Source organism: Heliangelus exortis, chromosome 2, assembly GCF_036169615.1.
Source record: "Heliangelus exortis chromosome 2, bHelExo1.hap1, whole genome shotgun sequence".
NCBI lineage: Eukaryota > Metazoa > Chordata > Aves > Apodiformes > Trochilidae > Heliangelus > Heliangelus exortis.
The window spans coordinates 51216827-51238618 of NC_092423.1; the positions used below are offsets into that span (position 1 = coordinate 51216827).

Below are 21792 nucleotides of genomic sequence, written 5' to 3' on the forward strand. Positions count from 1 at the left end.
CTCAGGAAGATTCAGAGAGGGCCAGGTATTCTCACCGGTCCGGTCGGCATTCATACTTGGTTTGTGTTCATACTGTATACTTCCATTTTCCATCACAGCCTAAAAAAAGTTTGAGTTTTGGTTTAATTTTGTTAGGGAGCAGATGATGCTTTAAGTCTTCCAAGTACTGGCAGTTTTAGAGTCAGTATTTTAAGTCACAAGTAATGTTACAGTTCATCTGATATTTTATTTTCATCTATGTTGACAAGGTAGTTTATTTATTTTAGTTTTTGCATTTAAGAAGAACCTCAATTGTCACAATTGCCACATTTTAATTCTTTGACTGTGTTTTTACTGCAAACACCTCATGCAGTTTTCTTATACATTTATTTACATTACATTTTCACTGATGAAAATAATTGAGAAGGCCTTTGGAAACTGTGGAAGTATATAAATGTCAACAATCCTATATAATATACTAAATGAGAAGTTTTAAGTGTCATCTTTTAGTATTATTCCACTTTAACATGATTTGTTTATTTTTAAAAGCTGTGTACTCAGGCTTCTGATATTGTTGAATAATAAGAATTACTTGGCTTGTCTTAATGGTAGAGCTTTAAGATTCCTACAGAAGATGGCAGTTGTCCTATGATTACTGCTACACATCAGCTACCATGGGCAGATATGAAAGTGCTATCAGTGATCAAGCACTGGTCCATTTGAGGGAAGTCTAATGGGAAAAAGAATCTCTCTCCCATTTTCCCTGTCTTAAATTTTGCAAACAGGCAAATTTTACTTATATACTGCTGACTTAGTCTGAATCAATGCCATTTACTGAAGATGAGTAATACTCATTTATAATGTGAGTTTTCCTTCCAAAATGATGCTGATGGTTGTCTGCTCTCTGTTGTGTCTTTTCAGTCACTTAAAAGTAAGAATGTGTTTCTATTTGTGGAAGAAAAAATAGTAGTGTCTTAGGATTCAATTTGAAGAAAAGTTTGGTATAATGCAGAGTTTTATTTCTTTGAGAATGGGGGAATATATTACTTACAACTGTCAAAGACTTAACTGAATGATGCAGACTATCCCAAAGACTGCTAACAGAAGTATTTGTTGTATTGTATTAGGCTCTCATGTATTCTTTCTGGGTGCTAGAGAATGATTTTGAGTGTTTGTAGACATGTTCCTGTTTTTAGTAGAACTGCTTGGAAATAAACTTGTCATTGACATGGATACATATGCCAGGAGAAGGACAAATTACTGAAACAGAAGGGTTGGGTATTTTATTTTGGAAGATGGAATGAGCTGCTTCTTGTGTGGCTTTTAAAAAAAAGTGATTGTCATTTACTGAGTGATTTCAGCAGTTAAGTGCAGTTTTTATATAGTGTCTTACAAGTCCTGGTGTTAAGTGTTTCTGCAATTTATACCAAATAAATAATTAATATCAGGTTGTATTGAGGACTTTCCAAACAGCAAATGGTTTACAGAAAAAGCATATAAAATATGCTATGTGGTAACTCTTACTGTGAGCTGGTACAGGTTTGCTTAGATCTGCTTTTACCTTGTGTAACATACGAAGTATGCTAAGATGGAGGGGTTAATAATTTATCCTTGACTAAAGAATAGAGATTTAACTCAACAGCTAAGTGATCTGAGGGAGGGAGGCTTACTCTGAAAGTATATGACTACCTTTTGTGCCTTCCAGTGAAGATCAATAGGTATTTTATGTATTGATACATTTTTACAATTTCATTCTGAAGAGCTCTGTGGATGTCAGTGGGTCTCACAGGAGCAGAGCAAGCACCTCCAGAAGGAGAGATCTTGTGGTGTGTAGCTTGGAATGAGCATGCTTTGATGTGTTCATAATGCAACATATCTTGTGTCTACTTACCAAAGCAGTAGTTGGAATGTGTGCTTCTGTTTGGAAAATGGTATGAATTGGCCTGCTGCATCGATTGATTAGTTGAACACTTTGGGATAGCAAGTTTGAGGGCTCAAAAGAAGTGGTAAGTGTTCTGTCCTCAAGATGAATTGGAGTTTGAGGGGATTAATTCCTCCAGTCTCTATTTTACTTATCTTTTGTAGATATTAGAAGAGTGGCAAAGGTCATCAACCTTAATAGGTACAAAAAATGTATTTTGTAAAATTAAAAAGGAATTTTCAGACATACTAATAGACAGTTTTTTAAATGGTAGTCCTCTCAGTAGTTCTCACATTGAGAGTTACACTGGGTAATACTCTTAGCATGCTATTGGTATATCACATAATGTTCTCAAACTACCATGAATTTGTTTTGTTTTCTAAGAAACCTTAGAATTATACTAAGTAACATTTTGGATTGTGTCTTACCTACAGTCAGAATAGCCAAAATACACCTATGAAATCTTAAACTAGAAAAAAAATTAGCCTGCTTAGACTTTGTATGATTTCTATGTTTTAAAAAAAATGTACACACTCTATAAATTCTTCTGTTGCACATTGACAAGGCACATGGGGACACAGGATAAGTATTGTTACAAAGCTCTTTTCCTAAGTATTGTTGAGTTGCTAAGCCTGATAGGCCAGCAGTCTCTTTACACACAGGTGGCTGACCCTTTCATCCCACCCTTCCTTCTTTTTCACCCACTTGCTCACTCTGAAAACACCTTTATCCCTCCCTTTCCCCATCTTTGATTCATTCCTCCCCTGATCCTCTCCATATTCTCATGTCTCCTATCCCCTGTAGGCAAGTGATCTCCCTCAGTCTGTAAGGTGCCCTGGAAAGCCCCCACATCTTGATAGATTTTAGACCTCGACAGTGGAGCTAACTGATGGCCCTCTGGGCTCCCTTGCCTGTGTGGAGATGAGCCTTTTATCACATAACCTAATTAAAAAAAAAACAAACAACTTTTCTTAGTTTAATGCAACCTACTATATGAAACTGCTTAATTATTTCAAGTTCTGTTACCAAAACCACATGAAGTATTTCACATAACACACTGCTGTTCAAAATTATCTCGCTTTTCTGAAATGGGGATGTTATGTGAAAAAAAAAAAAAGCTATTAGTGTTCCAAACTCAGAATGCACTTTAGACTGGATAAATGCCATTGCTTCATAATTAGTACAATGTGGTTTTTTCTGTATTTTTCTCTAAATTATTTTTAGTAATTCTTTGGAGAAAAAACTCATTTTTCTTTCTTTTTATTTTTCTTCTCTGTCTGTGTGATTTTAATTTGCTTTTGCTTCAGTGTGACAGTGCTAAGGATAGATCTGCAAGATACTTGGTCCCTGTATGTTAACAGCTTGCATGCCTTTGAGTGAAGACTTCTTTCGTGCTTTGTTTTTAAGGTGTAATGACACTAACTGGCTAAATTATTGATTTTTAAAAAGTACGTACATTTGTAGTATTGCACTTTCTGACCTAGAACAGCAGTACAATTCTAACACTTCCCATAGTATGCTGTACAAAGTTTATCTTGGAGAACATCTAAGGAAGTCACATATGCAGACAGCTATCTTACAGTAAGCACTTTTCAGTATTTATCCTATTTCTGAACTCTGTAGGGAAGTGATATACACAGATTACACTCAGAGGACTAATGTTTTTTGGTTTGTTCTTTTTTTTTTTAGAAGTGTGTGTGAATATGTTTGTATTCTCAATTTTCATATAGGAACTTAATTGAAGGGAAAGCTATTTCATCCCTGAATAAAAACAGGTGGTTGGTTTGCTGTTATTTTATAAAAAATTCCTTTTTACTGTTCTAAAGGGGTAATTGAGTGTGTCATATTCTCATTGGTATTATGCCAAGTAGGACTTGTATCTATCTCTTTAAGCAAGCACCAACTATCACTGGAAGTAGGAATATATAAGCAACTTCAAAAGATGAATTTATTTAAACAGTGTTATCTGAATTTGCTACAGTTAAGCAAACAGAGTATAATAATTAAAATAATTTGTAGTGTTAAGGTGTTTTAGTTTACTTTTTCTGTGAAATATGAGTGCTGGCTTAACCAAGTCTGTTAATCAGAGATAAGGTTGGCTATGATTTAATTTCTCTGTTCTTTTTTACACAGTAATGGAAGTATTGCTTATTGTTCTAATCACTTAGGATATTCTGTGGCTCTAACTCCTTAGTTAGAAGTTTCTGTTGTAGGTGATAAATATCTTAAGTCCTTCTGTTGAATTTCTTTGCATTCTAAGGTTGAAAATGCTGTTATATGGTGGTATTAATTTTCTAAATTTTATTCTTAGAGTCATGCTTACAGTGAATCTCACAGTTCAAGGAAGAAAGCTGGTTATTCCCATAAAGATTTATTGGTTAGTTTTCTCCTACAATATTCCTTATAAATATACTAAGTGTGTGGAGTTAGTACTAATACAGTTATGGCTAAGTTTATTAGCTCACAGACACAGGCATACCTGTCTTCAGGGGAAGAAAAGAAACCTCTAGTATTTACCAAATTCAGATCTGGAGTTGAGTATTTGAAACTGTGGCTTTCAGTGGAATCCCGTGAATGTAAACAGCTGAATTGAAATCATGGTCTGCTGGGGGCCTTGGAAGGCTCTTGAAAGTATTAAAAAGTGGCACTTCTCTGGATTAAAGTTTATTCAGTTAGGACAGATATGTTTGTTTTTATTTGCCCTTTTATTTGCCCCCTATCAGTTAAAGATATTTTAAATGGAAGTGTGAAATAGAATGAATTTACCATAAACCTTGATGTTTACTGTGTGAACTGTTGAGAAGGGCACATGGATCATTGTGATCTTCCCAAAGCTATTCTAGAAAGTTCAGTGTGTAAGATGTGAATATCCAAGAAAGGAAATGGTTTTGATGTATTTTTCCAGAGGGTTTTGGCAGTGATGAATTAGCAGTTGCATCAGGGATTGAGCGACTTAAAGCAACAGTGGACCCCTGTGTTAAGACAAGGCAGAAATAATTTTTATATTCCCTTTTTTACATTACAGGATGTCTCTCTGCATGTTTGAGGTTCTGTTTTTCTGTAACCTCAGTTATTAAATAAATGAGTAACATGAATCTTTCTGCCTCCTTTGGCCTCTTGAGATGCAAAGTGCTGCATTCTAAAAGCACAACTTTTTGCCCTGCCTTCATCTGTTTTTCCTTCTTTATATGCATATATCAATTTTTTTCCTCACAATACGCATAAGTATATATGCAATGCGTATAGGAAGTGTCAAAAACCCAACAGATTTAAGCCAGAATAATTGCTAGGTTCTCAGCACACATGCTGGGTGTAAAGAACAGTTGTAGGGGAACAGAATAATGCTGTTCATGTGAACATCCAGCCCTTCTTAAATTCCTAGGAAATCCTGTTCTCCTCTCTCCCCAAGTGCTCTAATTCAGGATAGTATCTAAGGAAAAAAAACCTTGTCAATCAAATCATTGTGCTCATTATTAGCAAGCTTTGTGGAATAATATTTTTCATGTATTTCATGCTGTACTTTTCAGGCTTTAGATAACATTTTTGGGTTCTTATTTACTATAGAGGAAAAAAAGCCAAAGCCGTTTCCTTCTTTGTTTGGTCAGGGCATTAAAATGCAGATAATGCTGAAGCATATTTAAGTTTTCGATTTTTTACACTTTATGTGCTTCAGAAAGTTATATGGATTTCAGGTCAACCATAGGGAAAATTTTTATCAAGTTCTGTACAAGTTCTTATCTTGGGAATGTTTGGGCAATGTTGAGATAAAACTTTTATGTAGAATATTTGTAGATGCAACCTATGTTTTCTTTTTCTTCCCCCACAGAGTGGAAATTACTATGATCAAAGAAATTATAGCAGCCTTAGATATAGTAAACCACTTCCTTCCTACCATACTCGGGTCTGTCTCCTTCTTCCTATTTTCATTTTTAAATGTATATAAAGTTCATGTATTTGTGTTTGCTTACGCTATATGAAGCAAACATCTCTCTGTAACACTGCAAGTTATTACAACTAATAGTAGTTACAACTGTATTTACTTTTGTATTTGCTTTTAAGGGTTGTCTTTTATAAAATTAACAGATAATGTGCAAGTTATTGTGTGTTCTGCATATGTGGCGTTTCAAATTTAAAACAGCTTTTGTTTCATTATTGATATAAAGAAAACAGCTGGCAGCTCTGACACTTGCTTTTTCAAAGTCCTGGTTTAAAAAAAAAAAACAAAGAAAAGCTTACAGTCATATAAATGATAAATCAATGGTCTGAGAGATGTATAGTTAGTGTTATGATCAGGTTTAAGTTAGTAGCTAGAAGAAATCGATGTGTCTTTTGAAAACTATTTAATTTCTTATCATTGTCCTCTACAAATCTTCTGATAAAAATACTTACTTTAGTTTGCTTTAACGTTTTAGTTGATTATTTCAACTGTAATGGGGTTTATTGGAATGTTTACCTACACTTTTCTTAAAGTTCCTGTCTATTATAGGTGTGAAATTTAGTATTTCAGTCTTTGGAACTCTTAGGTATAAAGCAGTACATAAAAAAAAAAAAATCTAATGTACACAGAAATAGTGTTTCTGACAATTTCTGTTTTTCACACTACAGTCATCTTCTCTATACAGTGATCCAGCAGCAACAACTAGGAGTTACAGGGTTAGTACAGTGCAAAATACTATCTTTATTGTCTTTAGATGTTTGAATCACCTTCAGAAATAAAAAATTATAAAAATTACGCTTTTCTTCTTAGGTGTCTCCTTCTGTAAACACTGGTTTGATAAAAAGTATCAGTTCGGTTCGTAAGCACCATTTGCACGGTTGCCTTAAATTTGTGTGCTACGGCCATGAGGTGTGACAATGCTATGTGTGTGATTTTTTTTTTTTTTTTTTTTTTTCTCCCATATTTGCAAATTAAGCTGGAGCTTGTGTCATTTTGTGGAGGCATTCAGTTTAATGCTTTAGCTTGGTGAAGCCTCTGAAGTATTTTAGTAGTTGCTGTTTTACTGATCTTTTAACAGACAAGCATAAAGTTTATGAATACAACAATGAAGAAGAATATTTGAGATAGAACAAGTTCATCTAAGTATACTGAATAACAACTGCATGTAAAATAATAAAAAAGTATTTAAACATGTTAAGGTAAGCATTTGAATAGGAAAAATCATTGTCAGGAGATCACATAAATTTCTGGTAAATACACTTTAAGTACTTTCAAATGAGATGCCATGTACTGAAATTTCATAATCACACCAAAATGTAATAGGATGAAAACCTAATCTGTATCCCTAAAATAGTAGCAAGAATTGTCATAATAATGACTAAGATAGCTCAACAAAAAGCTGTCTTCTTTAAGAAGTGACTGCACTCCTGTAACTTCTTGGCTTTTACTGCTGCAGTAGTTCAAATCCAACTTTTCACAGCTATTTAGACACCTGCTAAAACTACTTAGGAAATCAACACGTATTTTTATGTGAGGTCTTGTTCTGCACTTATGTTGCAAAACAGATAATGGTGGTTTTGTTTTGTGCATATTCTCAAGAAAACCTGAGAAGATTAAGTGACAGAACACAACCGTAATGACTATCACATATAGTTCTGATATACATGTAATTCTAATTTCTACCAGAGATCCCTTCAAAGGAAAGCAGCATCAGACTTTTAATTGTGTTGCCTGGAGCTGTATTTATTATCCACTGTATAGATATATTTCAGCCTTCTATCATGAAGCATTCTCCTTCAGGAAAACCTGCACAGATGAGCACAAAGTAAAACCGAGAAGTCTACAATAAAGCTTCAGTTCTCGGGTGGATTAAAACTTCTGAAGGTGTCAGAACAGTGAAAACCATGTTGCAATTTAGATCTTTTAAATTCAGTTTTCTTCTGAAAATAATTTAAATGTAATTTTTTAAAAAAACCTATTTGGCTATTTTTCAAGGAAATCTTTAGATTTATATTTGGAGAGAGACTCCTTAATAGTAGGAGGAAATGCTGCTGGAAATTCTGAGAATTTTTTTTCCTTTCAAAAAGTGCAATGTTAGTTGGAAAATGCATAAATGGAGTACAGTGCATTAGAGTCACTGTGTATAAAAGCGTGGCATAATTTTTTCTGAGACTGAACATAAGCAGTATTTCATTCCCTCTTTCTCAGGCATCCTTGTATGGTGATGGATTACATAGCTCATATAGTTCTCGCACTGTAAGTGTAATAGGGTTTTGGTTGTTTCTATCATCATCTTTATTTTCTCACGACAAAAATCTGTGGAAATGGTGACATTTTCCTTAACTTTTCTTTAGCCATCTGAGTACAGCTTTTCTTCAAGGCAAAGCTCAGTTCGAAGTAGCCCTGTGGTGAGCATTCCTCTTGCATGGTTTGCTGAGTGCTTTAATACTAACACACGGTGATGATGAGTATTGACACATGGGATCATTTTACTGACCAACACACAGGCTCGGGGTTTCAATTCCACATCAGAAAAATGTTATTTGTCAGAGATGTGATTTCTAGAAAGATGTGATGTTTCTGCCACAGGACAGCAAAATATAGAAGCAATAAGGAATTTGCTTTTCTAAACATCTTATAAATGTTTGTAATGTATACAATTGGAAGCAACTGGAATCTGAGTATAGTACTCTGTTGGGGTACCACCTTAAGTTGTAATCAGGCAGGCACATGAAGCTGCTGCTACAATACACATGGACTTTTCAGATAGAGGACTAGTGCAAACTTTGCTGTATTGTGCAGTAAGAAGTAACTGGCTCATTTTATGGTGATCAGTATTCAAAACAAATTTTTTCCTGGCTCTGTATTGTGTTAAAATAGTAATTCCAAAGATGGCTTTTCATGCTGCAAAGTGATTTTTTTTAAAATTAGGTTTACCCTGTTTTGGTGTCACTGATGTAGCTGCTCATCTGTCATGCTACACAAAACAATATACCAGTGTTCTGGTGTAGGATAAATCGAAATGTTCTGTCCTGTTTTCATTTTTAGATATTCTTAACAATGTTATTGAGGCTAAAAAAGTAAAAAGAGTTTTGTTAGAGACCGGAAGTTTTCATCTACAACAGATGTCAGAGTGAATTTTTGAAAGTGTAGGAAAAAGCGAATTTGCTGTTGCTTTATGAAGTTCCAAAAGAGTACTATCATCCATCTCTAATGTCTCTTGATCTGAGTAAATACTACTTGGCTCCTTAGTTTGTCTTAACATTAATATTAATTTCTTAAAAGTATATACCTATGTACTTAAAAGTATAATATACTTAAAAGTATATTCCTATATGTATATAGGAATATATATCAGTTCTCTGTATATGATTCGAGTAATGTCAAGGTATCACTCACTGACACGAGTGAATGATTAGTAGAGTTCAAAGTGTATTTGTTTAGAGAAAAAAATCTGAGAAGAATATTGAGCAGATGAAGTCTCTTATTCATAACTTTCACTTCCTACCATTCCTATGGTTAATTTTTGGGTTTCATTAGGGGTAGTGCACTGGTAGTCAGCTAAGTACTCACTGGAAATCAAAAAGTGTGAGAGAAGATGGAAATAGTGGAAAACACCATGGAAGCACTGTATGGTGCATCTCCATGTTAAACTATTGGTTATAATAAACCCACTGAGAAACAAGTGCAAAAAGTATAAAAGGAGGAAGATTAAGGTTTATCAGATGTATGGACTTTTTCATTCAAAACTAACTTTGTTGTTGAAAAGAGAGCAGTGTTGTCATAGATTATATTGAAATATAATTGATCATATGAATGATATGATATAATTCTTTTTCTGTAAGCATCTGTTCAGCATCATTATACTTTCTGAAATGCAAGTGAGGCAAAGTTTTGGCAAATTTCTAACTGAAAATATATTTCTTATTTTAAAAAAGTAGTTGCTTAAAATGTAGATATAGTTAGATCTGGAAAATTCTTTGTCAGAGAAACATAACAACCTAGCAGTGAGAAAAAATACAAATTCTGTAGTCCAGAGCATGTATAATCTAAAACAGGTGTTTATCAACTAAAAGGAAATGAAGATGTTTTTATTGAAATTGTGAAAATGGGATGAAGACAATGTGTTTTAAACTGTTGATTTAAAAATTTTCTTTGTTGTATAATCATTTTTAAAACTAAATGTAATGTTGACAGGAGCTGCCTGCCTTTGAAATATAAAGGGATCAATAAAACAGTTTTGATAGACCTACTATTCTTATTATGAATGTTAAATATAGTATTTAATGTTTTTCTCAGTTAAATATTTCACTTGAATTCCCTCAGCATTGTAATGAATAATGCAGTTAGATTTATTTTGCCTTTTTTATCAGTAGTGTTCATCATTACCATTTTTCCCTCAGCTTTTTAAGGTGTCTGTCTGACAAAGTTCTGGGGAGTAAGGTTGTATTCTATTGTGAGGGCACTGAAAATTATGAAAGATAAGAAGCCCAGATCTTATTCATAACTATTAATGTTGGGATTGTGTTCATTCAAAGACAACATTTGTAAAGAAAAATAATACCTTTATGTATCAACTTCTGCTTATATATATATTTTCATGACCTACAAAAAGAAGTAACTTTGTTAGACTGTGCTTAACACTGTATTAGTACTACAACCTTTTGTATCTCAAATTATATTTTATTTTACTTTGAGAAAAAAAATAATAAATATGAAATGTTTTCATTTTTAGATACTGTGAACCATAAGAACAATAAGCATGTGGAAAACTACTAAAAATTACATTCTCACTGAAATATTCATATCAGTGTGGCACACTTTTTATTTATGTAGGAACATTTAAAATAGCAAAAATCTAGAAGAGTAAGATTTTACAACCGCTAAACTCTTAGAAACACAAGAATACACTGCAGTAATGGATATTTAAGTTAGGATTTCCTATTTGTGTTTTCTTACTTTAAAATAAACTTTTTTTTCATTCTGTGGTATCATCTTCAGTTCTCTTTCACCCTTCTCCTTATCTTTTGAAGTCCTCTGATTTTTCTGATCTAAGTGAAACTGCTGCCGACTATTTCAGTCGTTCCAACCGCAGGGGAAGCATTGTGTCCGATGCAGATGATGTCCAAGGTTTGAATAGTGTGAGTGTAATGTTTGTACTGAATGCAGTAAACTTATCAATGCATGGATTTTGTTTTCATAGTCTGAAAGAGTAAATACTGCAGAAGGATTCCAAGTTATCTAATGGCAAATTGGTTTGCTGATGGATGGATCGGCGCTGGTCGGTTGGGGTTTTTTTGAATAAACACGTCGAGAGTCAGAATTCTTAAAAAGCATGCTGCTTTATTTTTAAGGGGATTTTGCTTGTTGCTAGAAGCATGTGGCATGTGTTAACACTTCACATTTTTTGCGTGAAATAAGCCTAAGCATCTCTTTAATGTAAAATGGGGTTTTCCTTATGGAAGTAACAATGTTTGAGTTCGTTTAATTTTTGAATTCTACTACTAGGTTTAGTGACCAAAAATAATTTCTTAAAACTGTCATCCCCGTCAGTGCATTTTAGTGCTTGTTCACCTAGGGTGACATTTTGTGAGGATCCAGAACTGGAGCTGTCCTTTTTGGCTATGCTCTTTTACTGAATCCCAAGTCTGTAGAGCGTGTTACAGGCAAATCATTACTATGGTGTTCCTGTGCATCCCTTTAGGCTGAACATCGTTCACAACAAAAGTAGCCACCTTCTCTCAGTTACTGCCATAAGTTCTAGAAGCTCCTGTTACTTGCCTTCAACTCTTGTGTTTAATAATGGGGGGGAAAGAAAGGGGGAATATCTGTTCTTAAGCATGTCTTTGAAATATGAGAGTTAGCAGAGGAGGAGGAGAGGTTGGGAGAGCTGGCTGTAGTTAGTTGGGCAATGGGGATGCTACTGCTTGGTTAAGGAAGAGCTAAACTCTTCATACTCGTGCCAGATGGTGCAACGAGGGGCAGAAGCAGCCTCACACTGCAGATGAGTAAATCGAGATGAGCCACTGCAAGAAGCTCCAGAAGGACACTGGTGCTGCACTCTGACAGATTATGGCAAGGCTGGAGAACCTCTGTCCTTGGGAGCTGGTCAGACTGAGCTAGATAAAGCCCCAGCTTACCTGGATTGTTGGCAGCCCTTCTGCTTTTCCAAAGGAGGGAGACTGGGCTAGGTGATTGCCAGAGTACCTTGTAACCACTGTTTCTGTGATTCTTCATTTAGAGGATTTAATGCTGTTCTAGTGCCATGTAACTTGCAATAATGCTGAGTATTTATCATCTGTACGTGCTCAATGCATGACAGAGACTAGTCTTTCCTCCAGGTTTGAATTTTAGCTTTTTTTCCTCTCCAATAAACCTGCTTTTCTGAAATTAATGCTCTGTTAAAAGAAAGTGTAGAAAATGAGACAAGCAATTATGCTACCTTTTCAGTTTCTCTGAGTATTATCATCATCATGATTACGTAGTATTATTAAATTCCAAAATGACATTTTTATTTTAGTTATTCCAAATGGATATGTCAGATCAATTGGATTTTTAACATCACTTTACTGTCACAATAGTGACAAATAGTTGCAATTTACAATTTTAGGACATCATTGGAGATGGTGAATTTGCCATGGAAATGTGATGTTAATCCTGTAGAAACTGCAATAGAAGCAAACAGAACGATCTCGTTTGTTTCTTCTGTAGTTTTAGCAGACCTCCAAGTCTCTTGTCCCAAGACTGGGAGAAATACAGGTGTTTTCTGAGAAGCCAGATATTCAAGATACCATTTTCCATGTATACTTATTTGTTTTGGGAATAATGACAATGAGTTAATGTCTTGATTTAATTTAAATTATTTTGAGTCACAGTAATAAAGAGAATATGGAAATCTCGAATTAGAAGTCTGCAGTATCAGTTTGATAAACAAGGGAGAGGTGGTAGTTCTCCTGCTTAGGCTTCAATACATGAAATATGGATGCCAATTATTTTGTATGTTGCTGTTAATTAGAACGCAATCTTTATGGGCTTTTACTTGAAATGCTTTTGTTGTGATACAACTGATGGTTTCACCAAAGAGACTGAAGGAAGAAGTGTGTTTTCTAATAGCTAGGACATCCACACTCGTGTCACTGATTGTCTCAAGTGCACTTGCATGAAGCTTTGTGTTTGATATGCCACCAAGTGTCGTAGTCACTGCCCTGTTGAAATTTTAAAATGGTGACACATTTTGTTAATCATTATTCCAGTGTTGGTAATGATGTTTTATATTTTCTTTTAAAGTTTCTGGCTTTTTCTTTACAAGTATTCATTTATTTTACAATTTAAGCTAAACCTACTTTTTCAGGTTCTGTATTCTTTTTACCTGTCTTGATCTATGCTAACTTGTGGAATTTTTTTCTTTTTCTTTCTTTCCAATTATATCCTGTTTCATTCATAAATAATTCTTTGTAACATTAAACAGCAGATGGTGATTCAGCAGTCCCCCATCGCAAAACGTGTATTGTTATAACTCCCCCTTTTCTTTTTCAGTTGGAAGAAAAGAGTGAAAAATCACATTCAGAAATATTTTCAAGGGTGAGTGGTTTTAATTTTAAAATTCTGAAAAATCAGTGTTCATAAATGTATAAGTATTAGTTCAAGAAGTGTAAATGGTGGGTGGTTTTAGTGGAGGGTGTTTAAATTATTTTTTAGGATCTTAAAATAGATTTTTTTTTAGACATTTTTAAAGTACAAAATTCATTATTTGCTTCTTTTATTTCCTGAGGAAATAATTTTAATTTTTACTTTAATTTTAGCAAGTATTAGTTTCATATAGAATTTATTTTGGCAGGAATGGTAGAATTTCAAGAGTCTAGAATTTTGTAAATATTCATACTCTGGATTCCACTGGACACTTTTTTCTGAATCCTGCGAGTCAGTAATTATTATCTTTAGAAATACTAAAAACTTCTATAGTGTTTCAGTACTAGCAGCCTCATCATGCAAGTTGTCTGAACAGAAGACTCAAAACAAAAATGGTATGATAATGGGTAAGTCGAAGAGGAATTAACATTTCACCAAGAAGACCCATTAGTGCTGGAAAACAATAAATGGAAAATATTTTCTGTATGCTAATGCTAAGAAGTGGTAAAAACGAGAGAGAAGTGTTCTTTGACTGCAAAGCAGTTCATAAAGAGTAATGTCAAGTATTCCAGAAATGACAGTATGATTCCTGATACATTGTTTTTTTTCTTTTTAAGCCATCTTCTCGCAATTCAGTAAGTGCAACTCCTCTGAGTGGCAACTCATCTAGGAGAGGAAGTGGAGACACAAGCAGTTTGGTGGATCCTGATGCCTCCCTCATTGAACTGCGGGTGAATTACATTTTCAGATATTTCAGATATTCAGATTTTAAAATTGCCTTTTTGTTTTTAAGGCCTGTTTTTCTGCTACAGAAACTCTGGTTTCATAATAGTAAGAAACAGTTGTGAGGCTCTGATATTTATCACAAAAGATTTCTGTATTTCTCTTGGTAATTGTGTTTGTAAGTACTTAGGGTGTTTAGCTTATGCTGAAATAAGACCTTGTTTCTGTCAAGTTTGAAACAATTCTGTCCTGTTTGAGATAGTTTCGATTAAGGGATATAAACAAAATCTTAATTTCCATCAAGTTATTGTGAATTACTTATAACTTCTGTGCATTATTGCAGACACTGGCATTTGACAGAAATGCATGTAAACCTTAAATGCTTTTTTTTACTATAAATTATTTCCCCATACTTCTTATGCAATGGTTCATTCCTATGTCCTGCAGGATATCTATGATCTTAAGGACCAGATACACGATGTAGAAGGGAGATACATGCAGGGACTTAAAGAACTAAAGGTATCAGGGCTTCTCCCAAGCATGCATTCTGTATGGGTGTTTTTGGGTAATAGAGTTACCACTGGTTCCACTGACTATATAAGGCTTTACTAACAAGTTTCAAAATTTCTTCAAAGCATGTATCTAACTTTTAATGCATAGAGAGCATCAGCTTAAATTTGTCATGAGTAAATTATTAAGATATTATTTATAATTACACGAGGTTGTACATGTTCATTATGTGGTTTTATTAAAATAATATCAAACTTAGGGTCTTTAACAGATTATTTTATTTCTGGTAAGATAATGAGAGGTTCATTTTTTGAGAATTTTGTTATCAAATGGATATTCAAAGTAATTACTATGTGTTGAACGTGGAAGAAAGAAATGGGATATTGTTATGACAAAGACTTAAAAAGAATTGGTCTTCCAAGTTTCAACAAATAAATACAGTCTCTTGCAAAGAGAAGGCAAAGCAATAATTTTGAAATATGTGCTGAAATTCATCTGGGCAGACATATTGCTTGCAGAATAAGATTAATTTTGTTTTAATCCTTTAATATTAGGATTTTTTTTATGCTTATGGTTTACATTCTCGTTATCTTTGTCTAAATTATAGGCTGGTGCTTCCAGTATTATGTTAATGAGTTGTCTGTATTTTGACTTGTTTAAAGTAGTGCCTTTCTTTTAAGTTTTCATGCAGTTAACAGTTTGCAGCTAAAGTATGATAATTTCCCCCCTCCTGTATTGAAGGGAAACTGAATACAGCAAATGTGCCTTAAAAAGATTTTTCAGGATATTTGTTCTGTTCTCTTTCCTGTTACCTAATTGTGAATGGCACCATGTAGAAGTCAATCTTTCTGTATTTGTTTTAAATCCATATAGAAACTAAATTCAACAAATGCTGCTTACATGATGCTACAATATGCTACATGCTCTAGCATGCAACAGTGGTGTATTTAACAGATCCCTTCAGTTTCCTTCATTAAACAACATACTGGCTGGTATAGTCAAGAGAAAATATGTAATTTGAGCCGTTCAGTTTAGGAAAAAAAATATTTTATCTTTGGAGGTTAAGTTACTTTGAACCTGATAGCCATATACTCAAATGAAGGATGATGATGTTACAATCATATTGCTATATGAATACTAAAAGAACTTAAGAGAGCAGTAGATTGCAAGATTTAGATATAGCTGTGATTGTACTAAATTTGAATAAAAAATGAGATTTGTTTAATATCTGCAGAGTGGATCTAACTCTCACACTTTTTTGTCATCATTTCATGACCAGTGTTCTCAGTTACAGAGTTACTAATGTACTAATGTTTGCTTATTGCAATCCATTACAGTTACCAAAGAGCATGGGTGTAAGATCTTGCTACCTGCTTGGCTTAGAAAACTGAATTGCATTTTATGCTATTGTTAATACTGAGTAATATGTTTCTAAGTTAATTCGCCAGACAGATTTTGTTTTTTTAGGAATCCTCCTTTCTAATTAGGAAGGTAATTACTTTTTTCTCATTTACAAGGATACCTGCTTTTATACTTCTTTTAAGTGTGTTTTCAGTGGTTGAGAAAGTGATTTGTCATCACACTACTTTGCTGTCTCTGGTTGTCCATCCCTCGTGCTGCAAAGAATGTGCTTTTTACCTGGCTGCCAGCCAACTGCATGTCATCAGGATAAACTCAAATATGGATAGTTCTGATTTAGTTATGTCTGCAAATCTTTCCTTATCTTAGTTTATTCAGTTTTGCTGATTCTTTCTATATCCCCTTGCATCAACTGGAAAGGAAACTTTTTCTTTCCTTGAAATTTTTGTTACATTTAATGGAGCATTCTTTTGATGCTTGTTGGATTTAATCATCTTCATCTACACAAGCAGTCTAATTTGCATAGCTCTTTGGCTTTACTGATAGGGTTGTGGGTTGTATTTCTTTATAGCTTTAGATTACACACAGGGGCACCTTAGCCATTTTCATAGGGAAGCCATAGGAAATGTGAAATACTTTACTTGAAAAGAGGAACAATTCCAAAGCAGCCTTCATAATGTACCAAGTTTTTTTTAACTGGTCAGAGATGCTTAGGCACATCTTTGGTTTTTTTTCCTCTGGAAAGCAATTCTCACTCTTCAGTCTCAAAATCAAAATTTTCCTTTTCCATAACTGCAGGTTTTTCCCCCATTAATTTGTTGATCAATGGCATTTTAATTCAATCTTTTAAGCCCCAACCTAGTCTCCTCTTTAACATCAGAGTCCCAGGATGCATGGCATACAGTAAGAGGCTGAGACAACTGGACTTGATAAGTCTTATGGGGGTGGGTGGCAGTGTCATTGCTGTTTTCAGCTGCTGAATACACTAGAAGAGACAGTCTAGACTTCTTTCAGAGGTGCAGAGTGACAGAGCAAGATGCAACAAAGAATCATTGCACTGTAAGGGCAGAATTTCCAATTAGACCTCAAGAAAAAGGCTTTTCAGAATGAAGGCAGGCAAACAGCAGAACAGGCCATCCAGTTGGGTTCTGCAGGGTACATCCCTGGGGATACTTACAGTGAGCTGGAGATGAGCTGTGAGCAGCCTCATCTTGGTCAGCCCTCTTCAATTAAAAGGTTGGACCAGGTGGCATCAAGAGATCTCCACCAGCTACTACTGGTGGTCCACTCACCACACACAGAGAAGTAATCAAATTCGAATTTTTTTCCTGGTTGTAGTTTTTGTTAGATTTGTTCCTTCTCATAATAGCATCATTTTTTAAATCCTAGTGTTATCCTGATTTTTCTCGAAATTAGTCCTGAGAAGGTTTTACTGTCTCTTGACATTGTTTTACCAATCTTAACAAGATTCATCGTGCCTACAGCATCAGAAAGAAATGTTTTTTGTGGTTTTAATCTGAAAGTTAAGAATTACTTAATGCACTTTCAGGTGTTCTTTATTTTTTAATTTTTTTTCTTACCATGTATCTCCTTTGCTGTTACAGCTTCCCAGGTGATACCTTTCTTGGTTTTTTTGCTACATAGATTGTCTTATCTCTGTCAGTCAGTCTTATTTTTTTTTTCTGGGGTTTCTGAAATACTGATTTTCTCCAGCACAAAATAATTAGAGGTAATTACACGTGACTATGATGAAATTATGAAAGTTAAAATACGTATTTTAAGGAAAGCTTTCTCAAAATGGAGATTAATAACATGGAATCAAGTTTGGGGTTTGGGTTTTTTAGGTTCTCTTAAAAATCTTATAGTTGTTACCACCCTCTCCCCTAGTCTTTAGTTCTGGTGTTCTGTTTTCTGGAAAACCCAAGCCTGGTGCCCTATCCTTGCTAGTATTTCTACTCTCATAATTAAAAAAATGAGGATACAGTGTCTGTGTCTTCAAAGAAGAGATTAAATTACATACTACAGGATTCATAGTAGGATACAATGTATTTTGGAAAAAAGGATGGTTTAATAGTTCTTTTACAATTTAAAGTTAGGACTCTGAAACCTAATTTTTGAATTTTTTAAAAACCATGCATATTGAAATCATTGCATGTTTGAAAATGCATGGAATTACAGTTTTCTAGCATTTTAATAGTTGACATTTGTTATAGTACCAAGAAAAATTAAGATAAATTTTGTAAACATCGGAGAATTGCATAAAAGGATAGATATGGCAGGAAGGCATATGTGTACCTTAAGGCTCAGAATGGGGAAATCTATGTGGATTTTTTTTTTAATCTTGGTAAAAACAGGCAATATCTTCTTCAACACAATCACTTTACTCAAAGTGTGTCTGTCTTAAAACTTTAAGTATGAGGTATAGAGCAATTTTTTAAATAAAGAGCATTAAGTTAAAGCTACTCAGATACTTCTATGATCTTTTTTTAGTCATATAATTGAGTTCTCTCTGTCAGATTTGTTCTCTCTGAACAAATGAAGTTCTGAAGTGTTTTCTTGTGCATGCACTGAAAAGACAATGGAGCTGTGATTGCTACGTTATCCCTGTGATTTGTGTTATAAAGGTAGCAGGGCAGAATATGAAAGGGGAACATTATGTAGTAATTTTTGTACTTTTGAAATTACAACTTTTCATTGCTGTGTATGACTTAACCTAAATTATGGAAATTTAACTATGACTTGGTGTTTCTAAAGAGAAGACATGAATAATAATTCGAAACAAAAATGATTGCATAATTGTGCTGTATAACAGATAGAACTCTTCACAATTACAGGGGTATTTTAACATTTGTTGCAATGCATCAAAAACTTGGATTCATGTAAGCCTTTCTCCTGTCTGTAGGATTCCCTAGCTGAAGTTGAAGAGAAGTACAAGAAAGCCATGGTTTCCAATGCTCAGCTAGACAATGAGAAAAACAACTTGGTTTACCAAGTGGATACTCTAAAAGATGTCATTGAGGAGAAAGAAGAACAGATAGCAGAATTCTATAGAGAGAATGAAGAGAAGTCAAAGGTACTAAATTTTGAGCTTTTTTTTTTTTTTTTACTAATTATAAAGATATAATGTAGATGCCTAGACTACTTAGCAAGAACAATTGAAAACTTTTGGATAGGTAAAAAAGTCTTGTCTGTCTCAGTGGCCAAAATGTTCTGAGTATTACGTTTTTGTGTTTGTTTGTTTTTTAAAGAAACCAGCCATGTGTCCCCCCCCACAGAAAAGAAACAACCAACTAAACAAGAAAACACCTGCTTACCAACCCCCCACAAAAAAACCCCAAATACTTTCCAGCTTGCACATGCACTATCAACCCACCTGCCACACCATCTTAATGCAAAAGAAATGCATTTAATTAATGCAATACACCAATGATAAAATAGGCATTTAAATCAAGCAAGACATATTCAGACCCATTTCTTGGTAAGGGAAGATCTGTGTTGCAGCTTTTTCCACCAATAATTAGATAATTTCAGTATCTCATTCAGTTCTCTCATTAATATTGTGCTTAAACCTTTATCACATCTTTTCTCTCTGCTTTGAATTTTACTAAAGCCTTCAGTGAAATAAGTATCTGGAGAAATTACCCTAAAACACTCATTTCAATTTTTTTTTTTTGCCCCTTGGTAGGTAGAATTTCTTACCTGTTGCTTTAATTTCTTAGGTAGTGTTATGTTAAATCATATTGGTAGCTTTTTAAAAATTTTATTAAACATAAGGGTCAAAATGAAAATACATAAAGAAATCATTCATTTAATATAGGAATTGGAGAGACAGAAACACACGTGCAGCATTCTACAGCATAAGCTGGATGAACTTAAGGAGGGCCTTCGACAAAGAGATGAATTGATAGAGGTATGTTCATATGAGTGTATGATAGAACTTGAGCAGGTAAACATGGTGTAAAGTTTGAACATGCATCATACACAGTTAGGTAAAATGTCTCATTTTTAAGAAAATTTATCTTATTTTAGTTGGTGGATTTAAGCTATCAGTCTCAATTTCTAAAGTTAAAAATGTCTCTACAAGGTTTTCAGATTTGTAAAAATCATTAATTCCTGTGAAAATCATGCTTCTCTCAAATGTATCTTTTCTGCCTTTTGAAGGCAGAACTCACATTTGTGTGGCCAAAAACTTCTTGCGCAACTAGAAGATCAGATGCATGGGTAATACTAAATGCTATGCGTTGCCAAGTTTTCTTTTCAGTTATTTCAGACTTTTGTGAGCATCAAAAATTAAAGTTTGCAGTAGTCCATGTTTGTTTGCTGACCAGTCAGGATAAATATAGCAACACCAGTCAGCATGTTATTGGTTCATAAATATGTTGCTGGGTGTTTGGAATGTTGTTGTCTCTACTCCTCTCCCACCCTGGATTTGTTTACAGAAGAAATTTATACTAAAATCCCAGAGCTATTTATCCATCTTAGTTTTAAAATGGTGCACAAAGTTAGGTATTGTCAACAGTGTATGCGTCCTTTTTGATTATACCACTGTAAGTTGCAGTTCAATTAGTATGTTCGGTTAATATTTTCCCCACCACCTTTTGTTTTCAGTAAAAATTGATTATTTTAAGTGAAGGGCCAAAGTTTCCACTACCTGGTTTTCAAAAACTGTATAATATTTTGTTCCATTGATTTCTTTCCTCATTAAAATCTTGTGCCTTCCAGTAGTACAGTAACTGAAAAGACTTCAGAAAAGTCTCAGATGTGTTACAGTTACTGAGAAAATAACATGCTTCCTGGAGCTGGTTTGACTAACTAGCAGAACAAAAGGAGTAATACAGCAACATTTTGCAGATTAATGGCTGACAAAGTAAAACTTGGCAAATTCTGGTTGTTGTTCTCTCATTTGCTGTGGATTCACTTCGACTTCACTGCGAAGGACATGCTCTTTATACTTTTCTTTGGTGGTGCTGGTTCTTTTTTTAGAAAAGCTGTGTGAGTTGAGTATATAACAGATTGGTCTGGAGTGTTTCCTCTGGTAGAATGTAGCATTTGTGTGTTGAGTATTCACCAAATGCAGTCCCTTCAAAGTAATGACAGTTTGCCCTGCATTGCAGAGAATCCAGATGATGCCATTCTAGGTTTTTGCAGAAAGACTCCATCTCCAGATGGAGTGATCACGTTCACTCATTAGGAAGACAAAAAATTATCTGTAGCCCTAAAAAAATCTTGTATCATCTTCATAGGAACCTATATGAGCAAAGAATTTTAGTTGTGCTTGCAGGGCAAACCACAAAATGCAGTCAGGTAAAAAATAGGACCGCATTTGATATGTATTAATATCAAAATTGCTTGACTCAAACTTCCTTCTTGATACTTTTAAGAAGGTTTTCTGTTTTGTAAAACATTACTAAAACTTCATGTTTATAAAATGCTCATTTCCAAATGGGACTTGAAGGTATATGGAAATTACAAAAGAGTAATTATTTTCCTAAAGAGCTGATGCTGTCCCTGATGTGCGGTAGGAAATGTTACTAAAGAAAAGTAGCTCTAGCTGCACTAGATTCTCCCATCAGCAGGGAAGAAAATTCATTACCATCCTCTGGCATGACTTTGTAAGAGAATTATGTATATGTTACACTTAGTCACACCTTTTTCCTTTTACTTCATGCTCACAAACTCTTTAGTTGACTTCTACTATGTGATTTCAGTTATCTGATTATTTTCTTTTCCATTT

The 21792-nt window shown here is 34.2% G+C and overlaps 1 protein-coding gene across 26 annotated transcripts in view; it reads left to right on the forward strand.

The window, feature by feature from the left end:
- LRRFIP2 (LRR binding FLII interacting protein 2) overlaps window positions 1-21792 on the forward strand; it is a 53212-nt gene that overhangs the window by 22167 nt on the left and 9253 nt on the right. For 6 of the 26 annotated variants that reach the window (XM_071736106.1, XM_071736116.1, XM_071736115.1 and 3 more), the window contains 14 exons: window positions 6-59; window positions 1740-1805; window positions 4212-4277; window positions 5727-5801; window positions 6506-6553; window positions 6648-6692; window positions 8046-8093; window positions 8192-8245; window positions 10871-10978; window positions 13374-13418; window positions 14084-14197; window positions 14637-14708; window positions 18961-19131; window positions 19876-19968. In XM_071736106.1, coding sequence (XP_071592207.1) covers window positions 6-59; window positions 1740-1805; window positions 4212-4277; window positions 5727-5801; window positions 6506-6553; window positions 6648-6692; window positions 8046-8093; window positions 8192-8245; window positions 10871-10978; window positions 13374-13418; window positions 14084-14197; window positions 14637-14708; window positions 18961-19131; window positions 19876-19968 — 1059 coding nt within the window. The remainder of the gene's footprint in view (window positions 1-5; window positions 60-1739; window positions 1806-4211; window positions 4278-5726; window positions 5802-6505; window positions 6554-6647; window positions 6693-8045; window positions 8094-8191; window positions 8246-10870; window positions 10979-13373; window positions 13419-14083; window positions 14198-14636; window positions 14709-18960; window positions 19132-19875; window positions 19969-21792) is intronic. The other 20 variants (XM_071736112.1, XM_071736120.1, XM_071736119.1 and 17 more) reach the window with 13 other exon arrangements.